The sequence below is a fragment of the Sinohyriopsis cumingii genome, chromosome 4, assembly GCF_028554795.1.
Source record: "Sinohyriopsis cumingii isolate HCF-2022 chromosome 4, ASM2855479v2, whole genome shotgun sequence".
NCBI classification, from domain to species: Eukaryota; Metazoa; Mollusca; class Bivalvia; order Unionida; family Unionidae; genus Sinohyriopsis; species Sinohyriopsis cumingii.
In genome coordinates, this window is record NC_142964.1 from 95,899,628 (window position 1) to 95,920,906 (window position 21,279).

At 35.4% G+C, this 21,279-nt stretch overlaps 1 protein-coding gene across 10 annotated transcripts in view; it reads right to left on the reverse strand.

The window, feature by feature from the left end:
• Positions 1-231: 231 nt before the first annotated feature.
• The window catches only part of LOC149801718 (potassium/sodium hyperpolarization-activated cyclic nucleotide-gated channel 3-like), a 326,034-nt gene continuing 304,986 nt past the window's right edge, over positions 232-21,279 (reverse strand). For all 10 annotated transcript variants that reach the window (XM_089956019.1, XM_089956020.1, XM_089956018.1 and 7 more), the window contains 2 exons: positions 11,305-11,548; positions 232-10,651 (listed from right to left, as the gene is read on the reverse strand). In XM_089956019.1, coding sequence (XP_089812145.1) covers positions 9,726-10,651; positions 11,305-11,548 — 1,170 coding nt within the window. In that variant the 3' untranslated portion in view covers positions 232-9,725. The remainder of the gene's footprint in view (positions 10,652-11,304; positions 11,549-21,279) is intronic.

Below are 21,279 nucleotides of genomic sequence, written 5' to 3' on the forward strand. Positions count from 1 at the left end.
CTAAACTTTTGGAAGTTTTATTTTGAAAAGTCGTTGTTGCTATAGAATAAAAGCTTTTACAAATTATATCTCCAACTCAGTATATAAACTTTAATCAAATCTGTCAGAAAATATTCTGGCATTGATTTACCATCAAATACAGCCACTGTAACTTTGCCATTCAAGCGACATTCTCCAGAATATAGGATAGAGAGAATATGATAGACAAACAAGCATGAAAAAAGTCATTGAAAAACTTCATCACAATTTATTGCAGATCTATTTTCTAAATTATGTTTGCATATTATTTTTCATTTGTTTATGCAATTATGTCAACAGTCTGTTACAGCCATCAAAATGATGAATTACTATTTCCATTTCATTCTAAATTCAGGAAATCTCTGCATTTATATATGAAATTACAGGATAACTCTACAATGACACATTCAACAGCACATTCAAGTAATTCTTCGAAACTGTTTTTAAAACGTTTTTATTCAGAAAAGGAAATAAAAAGAACAATATTAAATTAATGTTCGTGAAAATTATTGTGTGTACATGTTGGGTATGCGTGCATACATCTTAACAAGAGAACAAACTAATATGTTACAATACGGAGCTGCTTTAAACGTTTTGTCATTTATAGAAAATTCCGTTTGGTGAAAATAGTTTTGTTTTTGTCTTTAAGTTGTCATATATACCCAATTTTAAAAGCTATAATAATATAATTTTTCAAGATAAATACATGTGAGAATAAATAATGTAAATACACTGAATTGGCAATTTCGGTTTCTCTAAAGAAAATATCTGGCTTTACAAGTATTGTTCACTACCAAATTCAAAGGCGTTGGAAGGATAGTGCTTACTTTTTCATTTTTTTTTTCAATTGGCTGAACGTTAGGGACAGCATAATAAAAAATACCTAACGACATAGACTAATGTCTAGATGTGGAGGCAAACACACAAACATCTGCAAACTGACACAACCATCTATATCATTACGTCCAACCAAATCCTGTCCGGAACTATGCGCTTGTTTCGAAAAACCGGATAGGAGTGTTGGCACTCGAACAAGTTCAATGCTTTTTGGAATGTCTTCCTTGCAAGCAGCATATTATTGTGTTCCATTGTCATTGCAATAAATAATTAACAATATGAATTCAATTTTCATATAATTCTCAAGCAATAGGATTTCTTTATGTAAAAGTATAGTGAGCGTTAAAAGTGTCTCCTTCCCAGATGTTATTTCTACATTACTTGTATAGTCTTTTTGTTCCCAAGGTCAGCTTTTCTGAGATTTTTTTTCTTCGTAACATACTTAGAAAATTTAAATAGGAAACAATGAGATAAACATATACCGTCATCACACCCCCACCCCATGGTATTAAGCTGATTATCTCGCCAGAAAATGACCCCCTAGTACTCCTTGGAAACTCTACACTTTAGTCATTTTTCCGGGGGGGGTAACATCTGCTATACAGCCTATTTTCTCCGGGAATGAAAGTACCTCCTTGATTATATTAATCCCTACAGAGCAGAATTTCCCGCCTCCGCCCCCAACACAATTATTCCTCTCCTCGCCACACCCAAATCCCATATATTCTTTTCAAAATTGTGTGCGTTTTAGCACCATTTATTAACACACAATATGCCATATATGGCGGCAGTATACTTTGGTGGAGGATGGACTCGGGAAGAACCACTGGAAGCTACTGGCAATCTATCTCACATCCACGTTGGTCGAGCCGAGAATTAAACTCATGCGGACAGTGGGGAGATGTGTTAGTGACATGTACTTTTCCCTTCATTATTGATCAAACTACTGCAGTGTTGGACCAAATCTCTTAGATGGTACTCAGCTCATATTTTCAAAAAACTAAATCAAATATCAATTGGGGAAAAATACCCATTAAGCGACTTTCTCTGGGAAAAAAAATAAAACCGTGAGTAGTTTTCACACGGATAAGAATTACTCTAAACTAGCATTTCATGACGACATCCTGCTCAAGGAACAAATTTTCCAGAAGAAATATTGGTCTGTATTTTAACATATGGGGTGAAAATTGTTGTAGACGAGTTTTCCTCCTATAGAGAAAAAAAGGCTCCTGGGCACTTTTCCCCGAGGAGAACAATGGTTCTGAGAGAGGGAAAGGATATGCATATAGAACCAGCACGAAGCCACATTTCCTCTTGTGTGTGTGTGTGTGTGTGTCCATCCAGGGGGAAATGGTTTTGTGGCTCAGGTTCAAACGGTAGTAAGTAGAGATATTGTTTTTATATTTTAAGAACAAACATGGATGCCAATTCATGCAATATTCCTATATGTATAGGCAATGACTTTGTGCCACACGGGGAGCCTGTAAATTAACATTAATAATGAACATCATGAGAAAATAATGGATATTGAAGCATAATATAGTTTAATTATATTACAACCGGATTGAAACTTTTTTTTTTGCATAGGTCAATACCTAAGTACCAATGGTTTCAAAAGAATAGTTTCACGATGAACCACATATGTGGATTGTTTTGCAGAGATCAAGACAAATATCTCAGAATAAAATTAAATCAATGAAATAGGACAATTAAGAATTGAAAATTGTGAGTAGTTTTATGCTTGAGGTGATTACCCTGCCATGTATTATTTTCATTTTATATACCCTGAGTTTGTGAAATGCATTTATAATTTCATTTTTCTGAAGTATTCACGAAGGTGTCTATAATGAACTCTGCTAACAACAATTTCGAGTACACATACATGGGTCACTGCGATATCCCTTGTCGTTTTTAATGTTATACATATCCTCTGTTATACTCCCTCTCCCTCTCTCTCTCTCTCTCTCTCTCTCTCCCTCACACACACACACACACATACACACACATACATACATACACACACACACTGGGTGATAGCTATGATTTTTTAAACCGTTATATAGGTTGTACGATGATATGAAAATTCTTGCGATCTCGAAGACTTATTATAAAACGTGTATCAGTATAAAAAGAAACCAGAAACAGGTTTATAACCGTGTAAAATAGCAACGTTTGGTTGTCTTATGTACATTTCTTTATTCAAAATTGTCTAAAGGTAATTCCCGATTCAAGTCAGTTTTCTGCCCTTGAATTAGGGTCTTAGTCACAGTGTATGTCGACAATTCATTCAACTTTTTTAAACAAAGGTGAAAATTAACATTATATCATTGGTCCACAAAACAAAAATGTATCTCTATAATAAATCTTCGTTAACACAGTTTTCGCTAATACCCAGAGATCTACTTATTTTATATAATATTATGTAAATAATAAAATAATCTTCTCTAGTAAATGTTCTCAAGGAAGGCTGACACTTTAAAGGCATACAGTATTTTCAAGGGAGATAATTGTGAAATTTGTTGACAGCATTCCAAAACTATATATGCATACAGTTAAGTTACATTTCACCAACAACACAATTACGTAAACATTCACTCTTGTTAGAGCACGTATGATTCACTCTGACCTACTATACACAAGAAAAAAATATAAACAATATTTTTTAAAATGGTGTACTATACAAACAGTTGCCAGTGAGGGCGTTGATAAACTACTGTAGTAGCTATCAGCAAGTAGCTTAACACCGTTAGTTTCGTTTCGCTGATTTCGAAACTCACAGTTGTCAGCAACGTATACAAATCCCCCAATATAAATGTGAAATAAATTATTACATTTACGAGGATATTATTACATTTTCTGTATTTGATGACATATATAATATAGCATTTAAAATTTAAAACATTTTTATTATTCTTTCATTTACCAGAGCTTTGTTGTTTTCACTGAGTTAATTCGGGGTAACATTTCCTCTCTCTACCAAACATATTGTTTTTAAAACAAAGTATTAATAAATGAAGACAATTTTTGTAAAATGCAGTTATGTTACATAAACAATACCTATATCACTACCAACAGTTAGTACCCCCTAGCGATTTTAAAAACTAAAGGCATTAAGGACATTAAAAAAATGTACAAAAAAGTCATTTAATTCATGAATTTATTATTTATAAATTGATTGTCGCCATGACGTCTCTAACACTGTCACATTGTTCGCGTCTCAAAAAAACGGGAATTTCTTTACTAACTCGGTCTCCATAACATACTATTTTCTCCGACAACAGATGTGATGTGCTCTGTACCATTGTCGCTAAGTAAGCGCCTTTTTCTGGCAATTTACTACCCAATTTTTGGACATTATCCCTACGCTGACAGGCTTTGCGGATACGTATGTATGTTAAGAGTCTAACGGGGCCCAGGGTGGCTGAGTGGTCTAAGGCGCTTGCCTCTGTCCACGTGGGTTGCTTAATGTCTTGGGCTCCTCCTACGTGGGTATGTTAGAAAGCTTGCGAGTAACTTCCGGTATGTCGGGGGTCCTCCACCAAATATACTGACCGCGATGTATTGTCTATCATATGCTGAAAAATGGCGTTAACCACATAACAACGACAACAAAAACAACAGGAGTCTAACAAATCAGTATCTTAGTACACGGTTCCTTGATTTTATGATGGCTTGTCATGGTCAATCAAATATATGGTTTGATTGTAATTTGAACTATAGTATTCGCACTCTCCCGTTTGTTTGTACCCCACTGTCGATTTTAAAAATGAAAAGCATCAAAGATAAAAATTACACGTACTTTAGTCATTTTATTCATGAATTTATAATTTATAACTTCACTGTCGTCAGGGGCTCCCTAACAGTGTCAGCTTATTCGCGTTTCATCGAAACAGAAGGTCTCGAATTAAACAAGCAAATGGACTGCACACTGTCCTTTTCTTGTTCTAGAATAGCCCATTTCAGTTAAAACGGTGTCGTCTGCGTCTGTTGTTTGCAGTGTATAGTTTTAAAATTTCTAAAACAAAATTAACAAATTAAAAGGAGGAAGTATATGTGTTCAAAGAGAAATATGAAATTTGTGAGATTATAAAAGACAGTGCACTGCATCACATTGTTTGCTGGAAAATGTATAGCCCCCCCCCCCCCCGCAAATATGGCGAACGTATTACTGAAGAAATTCCCATTTGATTCGAGATGCCAAGTAGAAATTGCTCGAGACCTTTTGGCGACAATAAAATTAGAAATCATAAACTGATGAATGAAATGACTATGTTTTGTGCATTTTTTTAAAAATATCTTTGATTTCGTTCTTTTTCTTAAATAGGTAAGGGGGCGTGGGTAACAAACAAACGGGAAAGTTTGCGAATACTATAATTCTTTGTAAAATTGTGTAAAGGAGTCTAGCAAAACACAATTTACCCATCCTCTTTGGAACACTTCCGTTGTTGAATCTTCAGTTTCCTTGTTGCATAAATTTTGCATGCTGTGAAGCTCTTCAATTTTTAAATTTAGTAATACTTACATGTGGTCCGAACAAAATCCCATAATGTCTAAAGTGAAATGATCGGTTTTGTAAAACTTCGGAAATGATCAGGTTTGAGATGTGATATAATTCACCGTCTTCGATAAGCTCCCTATTTCTGTAACTTTGGGAGTTACATCGATTGAGCACGTGATTATAAGAGTTACATTTTTTTTTTTTGTTAATTTAAAAAAAAAGTATTAAGCTTAGACCATTGTAAATATTGGATGCAGAAGATATAGTTTTTACTGAAAAAGTACAGTTAAGGCGGCGCTCTACAGTTTCGTATTTTGCGTAGGGTTAGATTTTGAAAGAAAAAGAATTTCTCCGGTTTTCCTCATTGGTTATACTCGCCATTTAAAAAAGGCATTGTAAATATTATGTATTGTTAAAAAGAACTTTTAATTACCTTTATTTTGGTGTATGATTGATGGGTGTAATTTCAGTTATAGAGTATACAGCCTGTCAGCAAGGCCTTATTTGTGTTTATTCCGCTTGGCCATTCTCATTTCCTGGTCTTCAGAGATAATTTTGTTTAAAAAAATGGAGTTGATAATATTTTTTTTACATTTTATATATATAGTAATTAATTTATTAAGCTTTCAGAAGCTTGTATTGTTTAGATTGTCAAGTCATGCAAAATTCATTTTCCCTATTTTAGTAAGTGCTAAAAATAGTGTACTTTAGACAAATTTGGCTGAATTTTCGAGTACATGGAAGCAGTCATTTTGGTTAGCTGTTTGCTTAGAGAGGTACAAATCCCGCAAGTACAATATCCAAAGAAATTTCAGCCGTAGTACATGAAAGTAACAGACGTATGCAGTCATTCACTCGATTGTGCAAACAACTTCACCTTACACCGGTCACTCTCTCAGACGTTCATAATATCTGTAGAGCGCGCCCATTAGGAACCGGTAAAGGATAGTGAATAGTCTGATTCTTTACATCGATAACTTCCGTTCGGTTTGAAACGCAAACAAGATGAAAATGGGTCCCCTGTCAACAATCAGGTCAGAAATTATAACTTGATGAACGTAATGGCTAAGCTTTGTACATATTCGATAACCTTGTTATTTTTCGTTTTAAAAATCGCTAGGGGGTTGAAAACTGCCCTGAGTGTAGAGAACCCTACAGTGCCGATTATTCTCGTTATAGTAAAAATAAGAAGAAAAAAATAAGGAAAAAGTGGTTGGACTGATAATTGATACAGTTGAAATTATTTGTTAATAGAAATAACAATTATGAGGAACACGTTCATCTGAAGAAAAAAAAAACGACCAAAAACAACAAACACAACAACAAAAAACCAATAACCCCCTAAAAACAAACAAACAATCAAAGTTAAACGCGAACTTGGATTTTAATAATGTTTGCTTCTACTGGACAGAGATTTATAATGTTTCCTAATGTTGGTGAGTGTTCGGGATACTTCTGGTCCTTCTATATGTACAAGGTGCCCTAGATGTTTAATGTGCCGAGTATACACTTTTGTGCCATGAAACTACATGACTACACTTGATATGCCGTGCGTATTGATTCAGTGCTTAAAACAACAAACTAACAAATATAACGGTAAACAACTGAAAATATTGACATCAATACATTTAAATTCTGTATCACAGTTTGAAACTAAACTTTCTGGCGATAAGGGGTCTCATGTTAACCCATAACTGCATTAGTCTCCCGTAAATCTAATAACAGTAAATGTAATAGAATCGTAAGCAATTATTTAATTAATCATTGTTTAATAATTCATATTTTATTAAATTTACAGGATTTTATTTGCTTTACGGGCTGAACATTGGCGTTCTCAGCGTAGCAGCTACAATCGTCTATAATTCGTGTGCTGTTGTTACTAACAGAGTCAAAGGGATCAGTCCTATTATCCGTTACATTCTCTGTATTTGAACGTGAAGAGTATTTCTGGTCCAAAATTGTTCAAACATCCGCTTTTGATGGGACCACATATTCATTCATAATGTTTGGAACAATTGAATTCGGCAAGGTGTTGAATGGTTGACACTTCAATGTTTCCTGTGGCCATCCAGAACATCGTTTAGATTCAGGACCTACATTCCACCGAATTATGATATCTACCTCTACAGTTAAGGTACGAGTGGGACTTTTAAAGGTTGTGCCTTTTAACAGAGGCGGCGTTAGGAGTACGCGGGGCCTAGGGCCGACCATGACCGCTCGGGGCCAGAGTATCGGTATTTCGATTGGTATGCTACTGCAAACACTGCTTTGCGTGCATTACGTGCGGCATGTATCAGTGTTTCCAATTTACCGGAGAATATAGCTTGACAAACTCATAAGGACGACCTTAGGCCTGAAGCGCGGACCCCCCTCAAGAGCGGGGCCTGGGGCGGTCGCCCCACTTGCCACCTTCAAACGCCGTTCATGCTTTTTAAACAAAGGAAATAACGTCACAAGATGGAAGGATGCAGAGGTTTCTTTGAAACCACCAATTTTAATAAGTAAAGCTTAAACATTTTCTAAATATACAATATTTTAATGCTGTACAGTCAATACAATTTAGGAGTATAAAGCAGACTGCGTTTTACTCAAATCGGGGTTGGGGTTGGTGGGTAGGGAAACAGGATCCAATACAGTTTTATCTACAAAATGTAACCCGTTGCGTGGCAATGGGATACGAATACAAAATCATGTATACTTTTTTTTAACAAAACCATCACGATATGTCACACACAATTATTTAGATTAAGTATGGTAGCAAACATAAGTTTTAAACTAAAACAGTGACCTCGACGTCTGATGAGGCATATGGCGCCGTCTGTATTACCTTGAAAGACTTTTGGCATTATATTTACGTCGCTAATACGAATATTAGCACAGAATAGGGGGGAAAACAAATTCTGTATGAACTTTCTGCATGTAAAATATCACTTGTGACTCAAACAGTATCATTGATAAATTTTCGTAATGAAAAATTGAAATGATAACGTATTATGTCATCGTTTGTGTAAACATTGTTCCTACAAATATTTGTGACAGAGTTCTTTATTGTTCTACTAATAATCAGCGGAATCCATGTTTTACTCAGGAAAATAAATGCGTTACTCGAATACGAAAACAAGCGTAACCACTAAGACCACTTCAGAAATATTCGGGCAAACGACATTAGGTATATGGCATTATCCAGTAATTTACGAACCTGGTAATATATTGACAGAGACACGTAAATATTGATACGTTATACGTATTATTATACGGTGGCCTAGTGGTTAGAGGGTCCGCCTCGGATGCGGAAGGTTGTGGGTTCGATCCCCGGCCGAGTTATACCAAACACTTATAATAATGGTACTAACAGCTGCCTCGCTTGGCGCTCAGCATTAAGAGGTTAGTGTTAGGACCGGTTGGCCTGGTGTCAGGATAATGTGACTGGGTGGGACATCATGCTACATGTCTGCGGTATGATGCCCCAGTGCTAGACATCACTATAAACTGCCACACTGCAGACATCGTAGCGACATGACTGAAAAGTTGTTAAAGCTACGTTAACAATCCAAAACACACACACACACACACACACACACACACACACACACACGTTATTATATGTACACCTTTACACGTTCATACGGACCTGAGAATCGCAACACAGCACTAAACATCATACGAGTTCATTATTCATACAGCTTTGAAGCTTATCATTGAAATTATATCTTAAAGATTATAGTGCGATTGTGCAGATATAATCAGAGACAACGAGAATTTGTTTTCAGGACGTCAGGATAAATGAACTATTCTTTTTGTTTAAAACAATACATTTGCCGTCTTTGAGACTATCGAAGCAGGATTGATTTTCAAACACCTCATTGGAAGAGTAAATTAAGAAAAGTCTGACTCACTGGGATCAGTGGGAGGGAGAATAGAGAGAAAAGAGACTGAAAATGTAATATTATCATTAAATAATAATTTCATAGTCTCACAATGTCCATAATTTTTATCATTCCGGTTGCCCATTTACCTGTGGCCAAAGTGACTTTCCCAGAGCAGAGAAATGAATTAGCCGCCTGACGTAATTGACTCACGCTAAATCTTTAATATTTTTGAATTTGCATCATTTATACATGGCATCTAAGTTTTATCGTAAGTCAAAATACCTTTTTCTATCCTGATGTTAAAAACATCAAATTAAAAGGAAATTTACTTTCTTTTTCTTAAAAACTTGTTGAAGTCTATCAGTTACCTTTACTGCGAAACTATGTATGAACTCGAATAACCGAAGAAAGTCGACTCGCAGTTGTTAGCTTCGCTGAGAATGATTTACCCCTGTATCGCCATTATATTGTTATTAGTATTCCCAAGTCTCTACCAGTAACTCTCATATACAAGATTCTTGCCGATCACTTTCCATTTTAGCTGTGCCCTCAACTGGAACCAGCTCCGCATCTTGAAACCCTCCTTTTGTATCTATCTTGAGAGACTCTCCACTTTCCTTGTTTGTGTTAGCTTCGCTTGTTTCCGCTGCTGAAGTGTCAGGCAATCGACATTTCTGCTCATTAGCCTTGTTTCCCTTTTTCAATTCACGAATATGCAAATCTGGCGGTGGTACCCGAAGGTACTGTACTAGAGTCTGCTTTTCGGCTGGTGACGATTCCTCATTCAACGATGATTTTGACTTACTGCGTTTCCCTTTGAAGAGTTTACTACCGATGAAACTTGGGCGTCCTTTATCTGTGGATTCTTCCATTTCTTCTATCATGTCCATATTGGCTAAATTTGTCCCAACACTCCCAGATCGTTTCTTTTCAGAGAAGGGAGGGGCAAGAAATCCAAACAAATTTGGCCCAGACGGAGCTTTTCGTAAAAATATTTTAAATTTACTTTCTTCCTTTTCAGTCAAATTTTCCTTTGATTTGGACTTTCGTTCTTCAGCAATCTTATGTAATTTGGCAGAAAAATCAAACTTAAACTTCTTTTTGGGTTTTGTACTCCGTGAACTCTCTGAGCTGTCATCTGAGTCTTTGTCCTCATCTTCGCTTGCACTCGTGACGACAGGTGTAGATTCCATTACGATTTCATTTAAAAGCCGTTGGTCTTCATCAAGATCGGCACGGCTGCTGACTATACTCGGGTTCTTCCCAATCTTCGTCAAACGCTCGGCCGCCACGCTTTCCAGAGTTCTGCGCATGACTGGATATTTTTCCAGTACATCATTAAAATGTTCTTTGGACAATGAATATAGGTTAACATATGTCTCTGCCCGTACACTCGCCACACGCTTTGCATTGGTAAGAAGACAAATTTCTAGGGAAAAGAAACATATAATTAGAACGAGGCTATTTTCTTTGGTTAATTGAACATTGTTGAACGGTATGCTCTGTATATGTAATTATTATTTATTAATATAAATTTCATATTAAAGATAAAAAAATTACCATTTCAACTCGTTGAATTTAGAATCATAAAGAATATTAAATTGCGTTTGACAGTTTCATCGTTACAGGTATACAGAGTTTAAATCGGTAATTAATTGCAATTAATGGCAATCACCTTCTAGCGAAATAGCGGCATCCTTAAGCTATTTGCACAGTACTGAGCATTCTAAATAATTACTGATATTTCAAGCATGTACCCAGATCATCTTCTTTGCTAGACCATCCTAAATATAAACGTGTATTTCAAAAATTTCTTTCGTGAGTACCGAAGCGTGCATGTTCACATACCATGTTCTTAAGACTGTGACTGTAGTCGTATTTGTGAGAAAAGTAAGAAACATTTGTCCCACATTGGCTATATTGTAGCAAAGGAACACGCAAATTTAAGTTTATTTGTCAGGGAAATCGCATTCTTTTTCAATGACGGACGAACATACACTCGTCTATCATGTGACAGGAAATCCCAGAAATTGACTGTGTTTTGTTCTGAGTGATGAAGTGATTCACAGGGAAATTACATACCTCCAAAGTAAGATCCATCAGACAAAGAGGTGGCCACTTCCCCTTCTTGAGTGATGATGTCTACGATCCCTTCCTGTATAAAATACATCTTTGTTCCCGCAGTCCCCTCCCGGATGATGTAATCTCCGGCCTGGAAGACTTCAAATCTGAGTTTGCTAACAACCTCCGACACAAACTGGGGGTCTGCATTGGTGAAGAACGGCACAGATTTGACCAGAGAACGACAGTTGTGGTTAATCACATTCTGCCAAAAGAATATAATAAATCAAGCTGTGATTTCAAAGGGCTAGAGTGCGATGAGAATGATTAATGTCTTTCTGTCATTAATTTATACTTTTTATATGTGCTAATATTATACAAAAGTTTGGACGATGTTGATTAATATCTATTTTAACCAGCCGTGATAGAAAAAAGATAATATTTTTTCAAAAGTATCGTAACTTCAGTAAAATGAACACAATCAAAATTAAATTCATCACACAGAAAACATGTTTTTTCTTTTTTATCTGGCCTGCTAGGACTAAGCAATCTCTCCTAGATTTCACTGCGTTTAGAAAGACTGACGACTAAGAAGGATAATCGGATTCCTCAGATCTTACGCATTGGTCTTGTATGTCGTCACAGCTTCGTGATAGTACATACATATGTACTATATCAGAATTATGAGCTAAACGAATGACATCTTCAGGTCATTTGTAAATTTAAATTATCACCATCTCGTTTAGGGGTACGAACACTGACCACTCCTAAATATACCCCAGGGTCTGTGGACCAGGGTGATATTTCAGAAGTAGGTCATAGTTTCATTTTAGTGCCTAGTTAATTTTAATGTTCTTTGTTTCAGTGACATATTATTTATTATTATATGCTCATTTTTCCCCCGTTAACTTTACATTGTCAGAATCGTGCAGTATTACCCGATATTGAATCCGCTCGACAATACACATATAGCATTTACGTGCATAAAGGAACTACTTTCTAGTGTAAACAAACAAACGACGCAGACGCCAGCACTTTTGATTTGTACACAAATCATGTACACTCGCGTAAGAGGCTCTTTACGTTGTGGTTGTTTAAATTTGTTTCTGAATGAACTAAAACAGATGTTTCTTGGACTGCCACATACAAGCTGCTTTGGTACAGTCCGCGTTGATACAATGTTACGGATTTAGGCTAGCTACAGTATATAACAGACGCAAGATAAGGTCCTTACAAATAACATACAAGTGACAAGTCATATACTCTCTTCTTTAGCTGGTGATAAGAATGGCAAAATAAAATATACTTACAGTTTTACATCCTGAATTTCCTCAAAATGTATTTTCTTAATTCTGCAAATCCGAATTACATGAGCCATGTCATAGGTTTTCAATCTAGATTACACATTTCGAAACTGTGCTGTTAAATGCAACTGCATCCTCCTTACTGCACTCAAAATGAAATAAGCATTAAATTCCATAGCGTCTTTTTGATAATTGCAATTGAAAGACTTCATATTTTTCCCACACTATGATTTCAAACATTCAATGACAGAAACAGAAACACATTTGCAGATGTCAACACGCTTCTTCAATCTCATGTATTTCATGTGGAATTGTCACATACAAATCCAGTCCATAATCACGAAATTTCCTAGAATCGAGAAAAATACCAAAATCTATTCATTCCAGATCAAATGGAAAAGTTGTTGCAATGCACATTCATTCACTATATGACGCAAATTTCAATTTTAAGTAGACACGCCATTTTCTTTTGAAAGTTATGTCGAGCGCGCGACTAAGTTCAAATTTATCTGGGCGGAGTTATGTGCGCAGTAATAATGTTGATTTGTGTAATGATGAATATGCGCTTGTGTATTTAGTTTGGAATGCGGCATACATTCATTTACGTTGTTTCTTGTAGTGTATTTTGTTTATATAATTAAACCTTAGGTAGAATAAAAAATGAGCATATAATAAAAAGGTTACTGCATTTGTATGGGAAGATATGAACTCGTTTTGTCGGAAGGATATACTGCACTCCCAAGGTCGTGCAGTATTCCATCCAAAAACTCGTTCATATTTTCCCATACAAATGCAGTAACCTATAATTACTTGAAAAGCTATACAACGGACGCCCATAATTAATTAAAGTTATTTATTGCCTCCGGCAGAAACTGTTAAGAATCTTTCATTGTGATACGTTAAAGCATTCCTGGAACTTAATCCGATGATGTCTAGGCTTCGCCGCTGGAAGATACGATACGGTTTTTTATTCTTATTGTGCTTTGGTTGGTTGTTCGTTGTTATTGGTGGAGCTTTTTGTTTATACGGAACACCTCATCTGCTTTGCAAATCTTTGTTTAGTACGAGTTTCTTTTACAACCTGACATTAAAGGAGTCGGTGAAGAGTCAATTGTATTCTTAAACAAGTTCGGCAAAAACCTAAACCGCCGCATATTAAGTTATAACTGTATATTTTTTGTTTAACCGTGTTTCATGACTTTCATGTAGGGTGATTTAACGTTGTTTGAATCAGGCATTTTGTGACCTTATAGACTCTTGTTCTTTCTTTAAACGTTCCGCTTTGGCCTTTATGCTTTCCTGTGAAAGCATTCCAATTTGTTTTTCAAGTTCAACTCTGTGTGGATCTTGTAGCTTTTGTCAAAGGAGCTGTTATTTTTGTTTTCTAAACTGAGATTCAATTTGTTTTGTCTCGTTTAGCTTTGATTTATTTGAGGTGGAAAAATGCCATAAAAATGAATATGGATATAAATCTTAAAATTTTTTTTTACATGTTGTCTTACAATGTTTTGTTTCGTACAAATTAATTAAGCACTATTTTGGAAACTAATTGGATGAATAAAAGAGATTAATTTAAAGATTTGCCCTTTGTGCGATGACGGTAAAACCAAATTCACCGAGTTTTACAGATCTCATGCTCACTGTAAACCTGGTGCAATGAAAGCAGGGAGTATAACGCGTACCAGACGAGGAACAAATGAAACAAAACCATATGGTGATAACAACTTCAGATTAATTAAAATGTCAAGAAGTAGAATTTGTATAGAAATGTAGCAAATTGTTAAAATCAGACGCAATATTGAAGCTACTAGGTGTACCATCTATCAATTTGCTTAGATTGCTAAACTTCACAAAACCTAAAAAATTAAGACAAATTATGCGTAGATTACATATTACCATTTGCTTCTTTTCATTTGTCCGATCCTGATTAACAAAGACATTGTTCCGCTGGACGAATGCTAGCCAGCAAAAGCAGGTCTAAAACCTGATCAAACACTTTCGACGAAAGACATAGCAGATTGCAAGAAATAAAGTGGAATCATTCAGGATGACTGATTAACTTAATCGCTGAGGAAACTGCGAGCACACATTGCCCCTGGTATAATCTTGAAAATTATTAATTAAGCTATTTCCCCCGTAAAGCCTGCGTGGTTAGAAGCGATTCTTTTGATAGCAAGAATGGTTAAAGGTGCAAATGCAACAAAAACTGGTGCTTGGCAGACACTACGCCATTCTCCTTCTAGTTCCATTTTCAGTGCCATTTAGTTGTCTTTTTGTTCATTTGTAAAATGTCCAACTTATTGATTGAAGAAGTCACCTTTACAGCGATGCCACGGTATACAGTACAATATCTGGTAATTGTCTGGAATTTCTCTCCATTTGCAAAGTTTTCAAGACTGTTTGATTGTTCCATTTGCAATAACTGTCTTCAATTCTCGTTTGCATCCTAATTTCTTTCGAAATGGACTGATTATTATATTTGTCTCCTGTAAATCCCTAATGATTTCCTAACAGCGACTTAAACGTATTTAAAGAACCGAAAAATGGCTCAAGGTGCTGGAGATTTTGAATTGAAAGAGCTTGAAATTCCAGCATATGACGTGGCGAATACACAACAAATACAATCTGATGCAACAGCAAATCTTGTAAGTTGTCATACACATCACCATATTGTAATTGTTGTAAAAAGACAACACGCTGTATCAAAACATGAAACTCAGTTGGAAGAACTAGTCGCAAATTTTGGTTAAAGAGTGGGCTTGGACTTCATCAGCACATATGCATGAAGCATGTATAGGGATATTAATGGTGAAATATACATTAAAGATAAAGCTAGTTTCGATTATGAAGTTGAATTAAGGATCGGCCAATGGTCGTACAAACCCTTCGTCAGAGATTTCAACAGAGAGAAAACTAAGAGGATCAAGCTTTGTGAAACAATTACGTACTGAAGAGGTTTTTATTATTATAGTTTTTTTCTAAAACAGATTGGTACCAGGTCTGCCACTGCATATCAATTTCAGCATAGCTTAAATACTCGTAAATACACAGAAGAAGGTGCAAAGCCTGTGCAAAGAAGAAGACAAATTAATTATGTAACCGTGCTCGAGATTAGTTGTAACGAGAAAGTGTCCCCGAAAGAGAATAATCACGTGATCATTTTGTTGTACAAAAAAGGCAACCAAAACAAGTACATTAAGAAAGAGAGATGCCAGATATTGGTCGCACAAATCGACAGCTTGGAAACAATCTGCAACAATTGGAAATTGAAATGGATGAATTGTTTCATGAGGTTGAAAGAGTTCAACATTCCTTGAGTGTTCATGAAGAAATTGTCTGAAGACGTATAAAATCGAACAACATGACTAATTGATAAAAAGCTATATATATATATATATATATATATACACACACACACACACACATGCAAATAACACTATCATACAGGTTAGAGAATTTTTAATTCGCACTCTACGGAGATTCGAACACAGGTCTGCGAGTAAACGGCACCTATCGCCTTGTCTGCACACACGAGCCCATATTCGGTCACGACTAAGCACGTATCACCATAACTGATGTTACTCAGTCGGTGTTATATGTACTTGTGTGTAGCAGACACACTAGCATGACGACCTAGTAATTAATTCTCATGTATCTACACAGTCATTCCGGATTCCTATGAAAGAAATCAAGGTATATAGAATTAATTATAGAGAATTATAAATATACACCAGACTGAACGGAAAGGATAGCACTTTCCGTTCTGTTTGGTGTATATTTATAATTCTCTCTCTCTCTCTCTCTCTCTCTCTCTCTCTCTCTCTCTCTATATATATATATATATATATATATATATATATATATATATATATATATATATATATATATATATATATATATATATATATATATATATATATATATATATATATATATATATAACAATGGCAAGATCAAAAGCTGCTCTGTCTTCTTGCTCCACCTCTTACTTAAACAGTAAACTTTTGACCAAATCAAATATAGCTTTGCAAACGTAGCTGATTATTTATTTGGGCAAACAAAAATGAGCAGCATTATTGCGTGGAATTATCGGTAATGTTTAAGTTAAGTTGGTTGCTTAGGATGCCGCACAAATTCATTCATTACTTAAGTTGTGATTTTACTTGTTTTAACATTAATTGGATTATTTTTTGCAGTTTGGATGAGCTATGAAAACAAAGCATCTAGAGGAGAAATAGGTTAGTAAGCGGACTTGCTCTATATATCATAAACTATTTTTAAAAGTAGACACAAGTAGATCACAGCAACTATCCAAACTATTAGATTTTAAAAAATATATAAAAACAGACAGTGCACGTTTATTTAATTTTCGTTGTTTGGAGTGAATTTTGTTCTCTCTTCATAGTTGCTGGTTTTCTGTAGATTACCTGGTAATAACAACGCACATTTACCACTAGCATCGTAGTCCAGTTTTACTTTGAAATCTCCTATGAATTCCTTTATTATTAATTATTTTAATTTACTTAATCTGTGTCATAACCTTGCTCTCCTAAATTGAATAGATCTATTAAGTCTTAACAATGTTTGAACCGATTGTTTAATAGTTATTATGTTTTGGAACTTTTGTACATAAAATAATTGATTGAACAAGTACTGCTTATACTTTGATTACGTATGACTGCGTCTGTAATACCGTCACTACGTGTCCGGAAAAAAGTATGTCTCGTTTTCCGTTGTTGGCGGCGACGTCTCATTCCGGTACGGTACGCAAAGAAAATTCACTTCATCAGATAACAGTGTTCTCATTATAAAACAGTACCTGCTACTTGGTTATATTTACGTTTGCAAAGAGTTAACATAACAACATGTGTGGGATCCACAAAAACTTGGCGCGCCATTTTAAGTTCGTCGGCCCATTATAGATCAAGTATTTGTGTTTTCGTTATATGAATCTCCAATAATACTGTGGTGGAATTTTTAAATTACAACAGGTCCAGTTAAGTTCTTTTATATCAATGCTGTTATTTTTTTTATTTGAACGCATCGTCATCAGGCAGAGCTATTTGACAACCATAAACCATATATCGCATCTGGAAATAAACATGAAATATGTATTCTGATGTTTCCTACTCTGGAACCTCTGGGATACATCTGCTTGCCATATTTTATAATGTTATCTCTTTTCATTAATTTCGTGATGTCATTTATTACTCATTATCGACATGGTGTATAATGTGGTCGCCATTGCATGTGTATTATAAATGATAGAAATATAGGTAACGAGGTTAGATAAGTAATTAGATGTAAAATTATTTACGACTTAATAAACGAAGGTAGACTTATAATTATTCTATATGATCAATGAGCCAAAATAGTTTCATAAACGTTTGATTACAAAGGGTTATGATGTCAGCGTTTTATATCAACCTGGCTGTTCGCTATTTGAGACTGTTCATGTGAGATTTTGATGCATACCGCAAATGATGCACCTGTAGTCAATACTTGTTTGAATGATGGCATTAAAGAATCCTTTCTGAACATTAGTTGCAATTCTCAGATTATACGTTTTAGCAACGTGGTTGAAATCATCGAACAAATGTGATCAATATGAATGTTTTAATACAGATTTTAATATGAAAAAATCACAAGACGGATTAAAGGTACAAGAGTGTAAGACTGAAGAGTAATGGAGCAAAAGTGTAAGGTTAAAAGGTAAATAACAAGTGTGTAATACTAAAGAGCAATGGAGCAAGAGTGTAAGACTAATTTAAACGAGGAAAAGTTGAAGACTTTAGAGAACACGAGCACGACTGTTAGACTATAGAGTAAATGAGCAAGAGTGTAAGACTAATTTAAACGAGGAAAAGTTGAAGACTTTAGAGAACACGAGCACGACTGTTAGACTATAGAGTAAATGAGCAAGAGTGTAAGACTAATTTAAACGAGGAAAAGTTGAAGACTTTAGAGAACACGAGCACGACTGTTAGACTATAGAGTAAATGAGCAAGAGTGTAAGACTAATTTAAACGAGGAAAAGTTGAAGACTTTAGAGAACACGAGCACGACTGTTAGACTATAGAGTAAATGAGCAAGAGTGTAAGACTAATTTAAACGAGGAAAAGTTGAAGACTTTAGAGAACACGAGCACGACTGTTAGACTATAGAGTAAATGAGCAAGAGTGTAAGACTAATTTAAACGAGGAAAAGTTGAAGACTTTAGAGAACACGAGCACGACTGTTAGACTATAGAGTAAATGAGCAAGAGTGTAAGACTAATTTAAACGAGGAAAAGTTGAAGACTTTAGAGAACACGAGCACGACTGTTAGACTATAGAGTAAATGAGCAAGAGCGAAAGACTAAAAAATAACGGAGCTCGATTGTAAGACTGACGAGTAAAGAAGCAAGTATCCAAAACTAAAAAGTAAAGGAGTAAGAGTATTAGACAGAATAGTAAAGGAGAAAGAGTGTAAGATTAAAGAGTAAATGAGCAAAAAATTGTGTGAATAGTAAAGAACAAGTATGCAAGCCTAAAAAAAGAGTAAGTAGTAAAGCTGATAAAAATAAACTGAAACATGTGGTTCGTTCATTGCAGAAGCTTATGTTGTTTCTTTTAAGTGCCATAAGTTGGAACATGATCTACATATAATTGTGTTCACACAACGTACTTAATACACGCAATATGTACAACATAGTTAATATACACAATATGTACAATGTACTTAAGACATACAAAATGTACCACGTACTTAATACACACAATATGTACAATGTACTTAATACACATAATATGTACAACGTACTAAACACATACAAAATGTACTATGTTCTTAATACACACAGTATGTATTGCGTAGTTAATACACACAATATGTACTAAGAATATAAGAACCTTTGTGACTGAGTCATACGTACCTTATAAAAGCCTATCCTTACGGAATAATACCAATGTTTTATATGGTTAAAACGTATTATTTCCAGCCTTTATTGTACCATACATTTTCATTTTCAAAGTCACTTTTTCATATTAAAGTTTCAAAGACATCTATTTTAAATAAGTGTTTCACAATACTTTTACAACAGCAACAGGGCAATTTTACATAACACTGCTTCACTATAAAATAAATTGTCGTAGTAAGCTAGTATATAAATGAATATCTGTGAAATTCTCAGATTACAAACTCTGTGTATTTTGCAAATATACGGAATTTTGATGATTTTTGTCGAAAACAGATGTCAACAATACTTGTGTTCTTTAGTCGATACGATTAGTGTAAGTGTATACAGAGAGAAGACAATATCCGTTTAATGAAAATAAATCAAGCCAGGGATTTCGCGTGTTTGTTTCCGTGATAAAGATCATTTGCTTTAATCCCAAAGCAACACACACACACACACACACACACACACATATATGTGTGTGTGTGTGTGTGTGTGTGTGTATGAAATCTTGACTATATTGTATCAGTTGCCGTGAATGTTTCCTGTACAATATTGATTCGTAGAAAATTGGAAGAAAGAAACTTTGTCCGAATACTCCCGCAAATGCAGGAGACAACAGTAGGACATCCATTTAACAATAAACTAGTAATACTACAAATATGCCATCAATATTTAAGGACCGTCCTAAAAACAAAAAGAGCACTCGCACTACAAAGTCACGAAGCATTTATATTTATTTGTGTTGTTTGTCGTTTATTAGTCTTATGCATTTTGGAAACGATGATTTGCAGATACGTTACGAATGTCGATGTCAAATTAAAAGAGTAGTTACTTGAACAATCAGTACCGTACCATATCCGGCTTCAAAGAAAGTTTTGGATCTTACTTGAACGACCTAGACTCCTGGTCTGATAAAGATATAATCAAACCCCCAAGATATCAAACCACCCAAATTCGGCTGTAGGAGTGACCCTATTGGTATAATTTTTTACTTACTACTGATTTGGGCTTTGGCGCCACTCCCCCATCCCCCCAACAGGAAAAACTGATGCGGACACCCATGAACACATTCAGTTACGTGAAGTGTGTGTGTGTGTGATTTGGATTTTTAAAGTAGCTTTAAACAAAATTCAGTCATATCGCTACGATGTCTGTGGTGTGGCAGATTTTAGTGATGTGTAACACCGGCGCATCATGCCGCTGACATGTAGCATCATGTTCCACCCAGTCACATTATTCTGACACCAGGCCGACCTGTCCTAATACTAACCTCATAATACTGAGCGCCTAGCGAGGCAGCTGCTTTAAATAAGTCTTTGGTATGACTCAGCCGGGGTTCGAACTCGCGATCTCCCTCTTTCGAGGCGGATTTCCGAGGCGGACGCTCTAACCAGTAGGCCACCGTAACGGTTTTCAATTAAGCGAAAGAAGTCTTTTATATTCGAGGACTCTACTCTGATATTCTGTATGTCTCAGTAAGCAAAAGCGTGATCAAATCCGTAGTCTAATACTTAAACTTAATATTTACTGTTGAGGAAACGTTTAAGGTATGTTAAATTTACTTACAGTACAGTATAAGTAATAGATCTTTTAGGATTTACTTTTCTTGGGTTTATGTCTCGCATGCTGAATTTCAGTGACATAGGTTTATTAAGAAAAGAGATACGCCACTCTTTGATAACATAATCCCAGGTTACATTAGTCCCATACTAAGGGGCAAGCCCTTAGCCCCACTCCTATCCCCGGATTAGG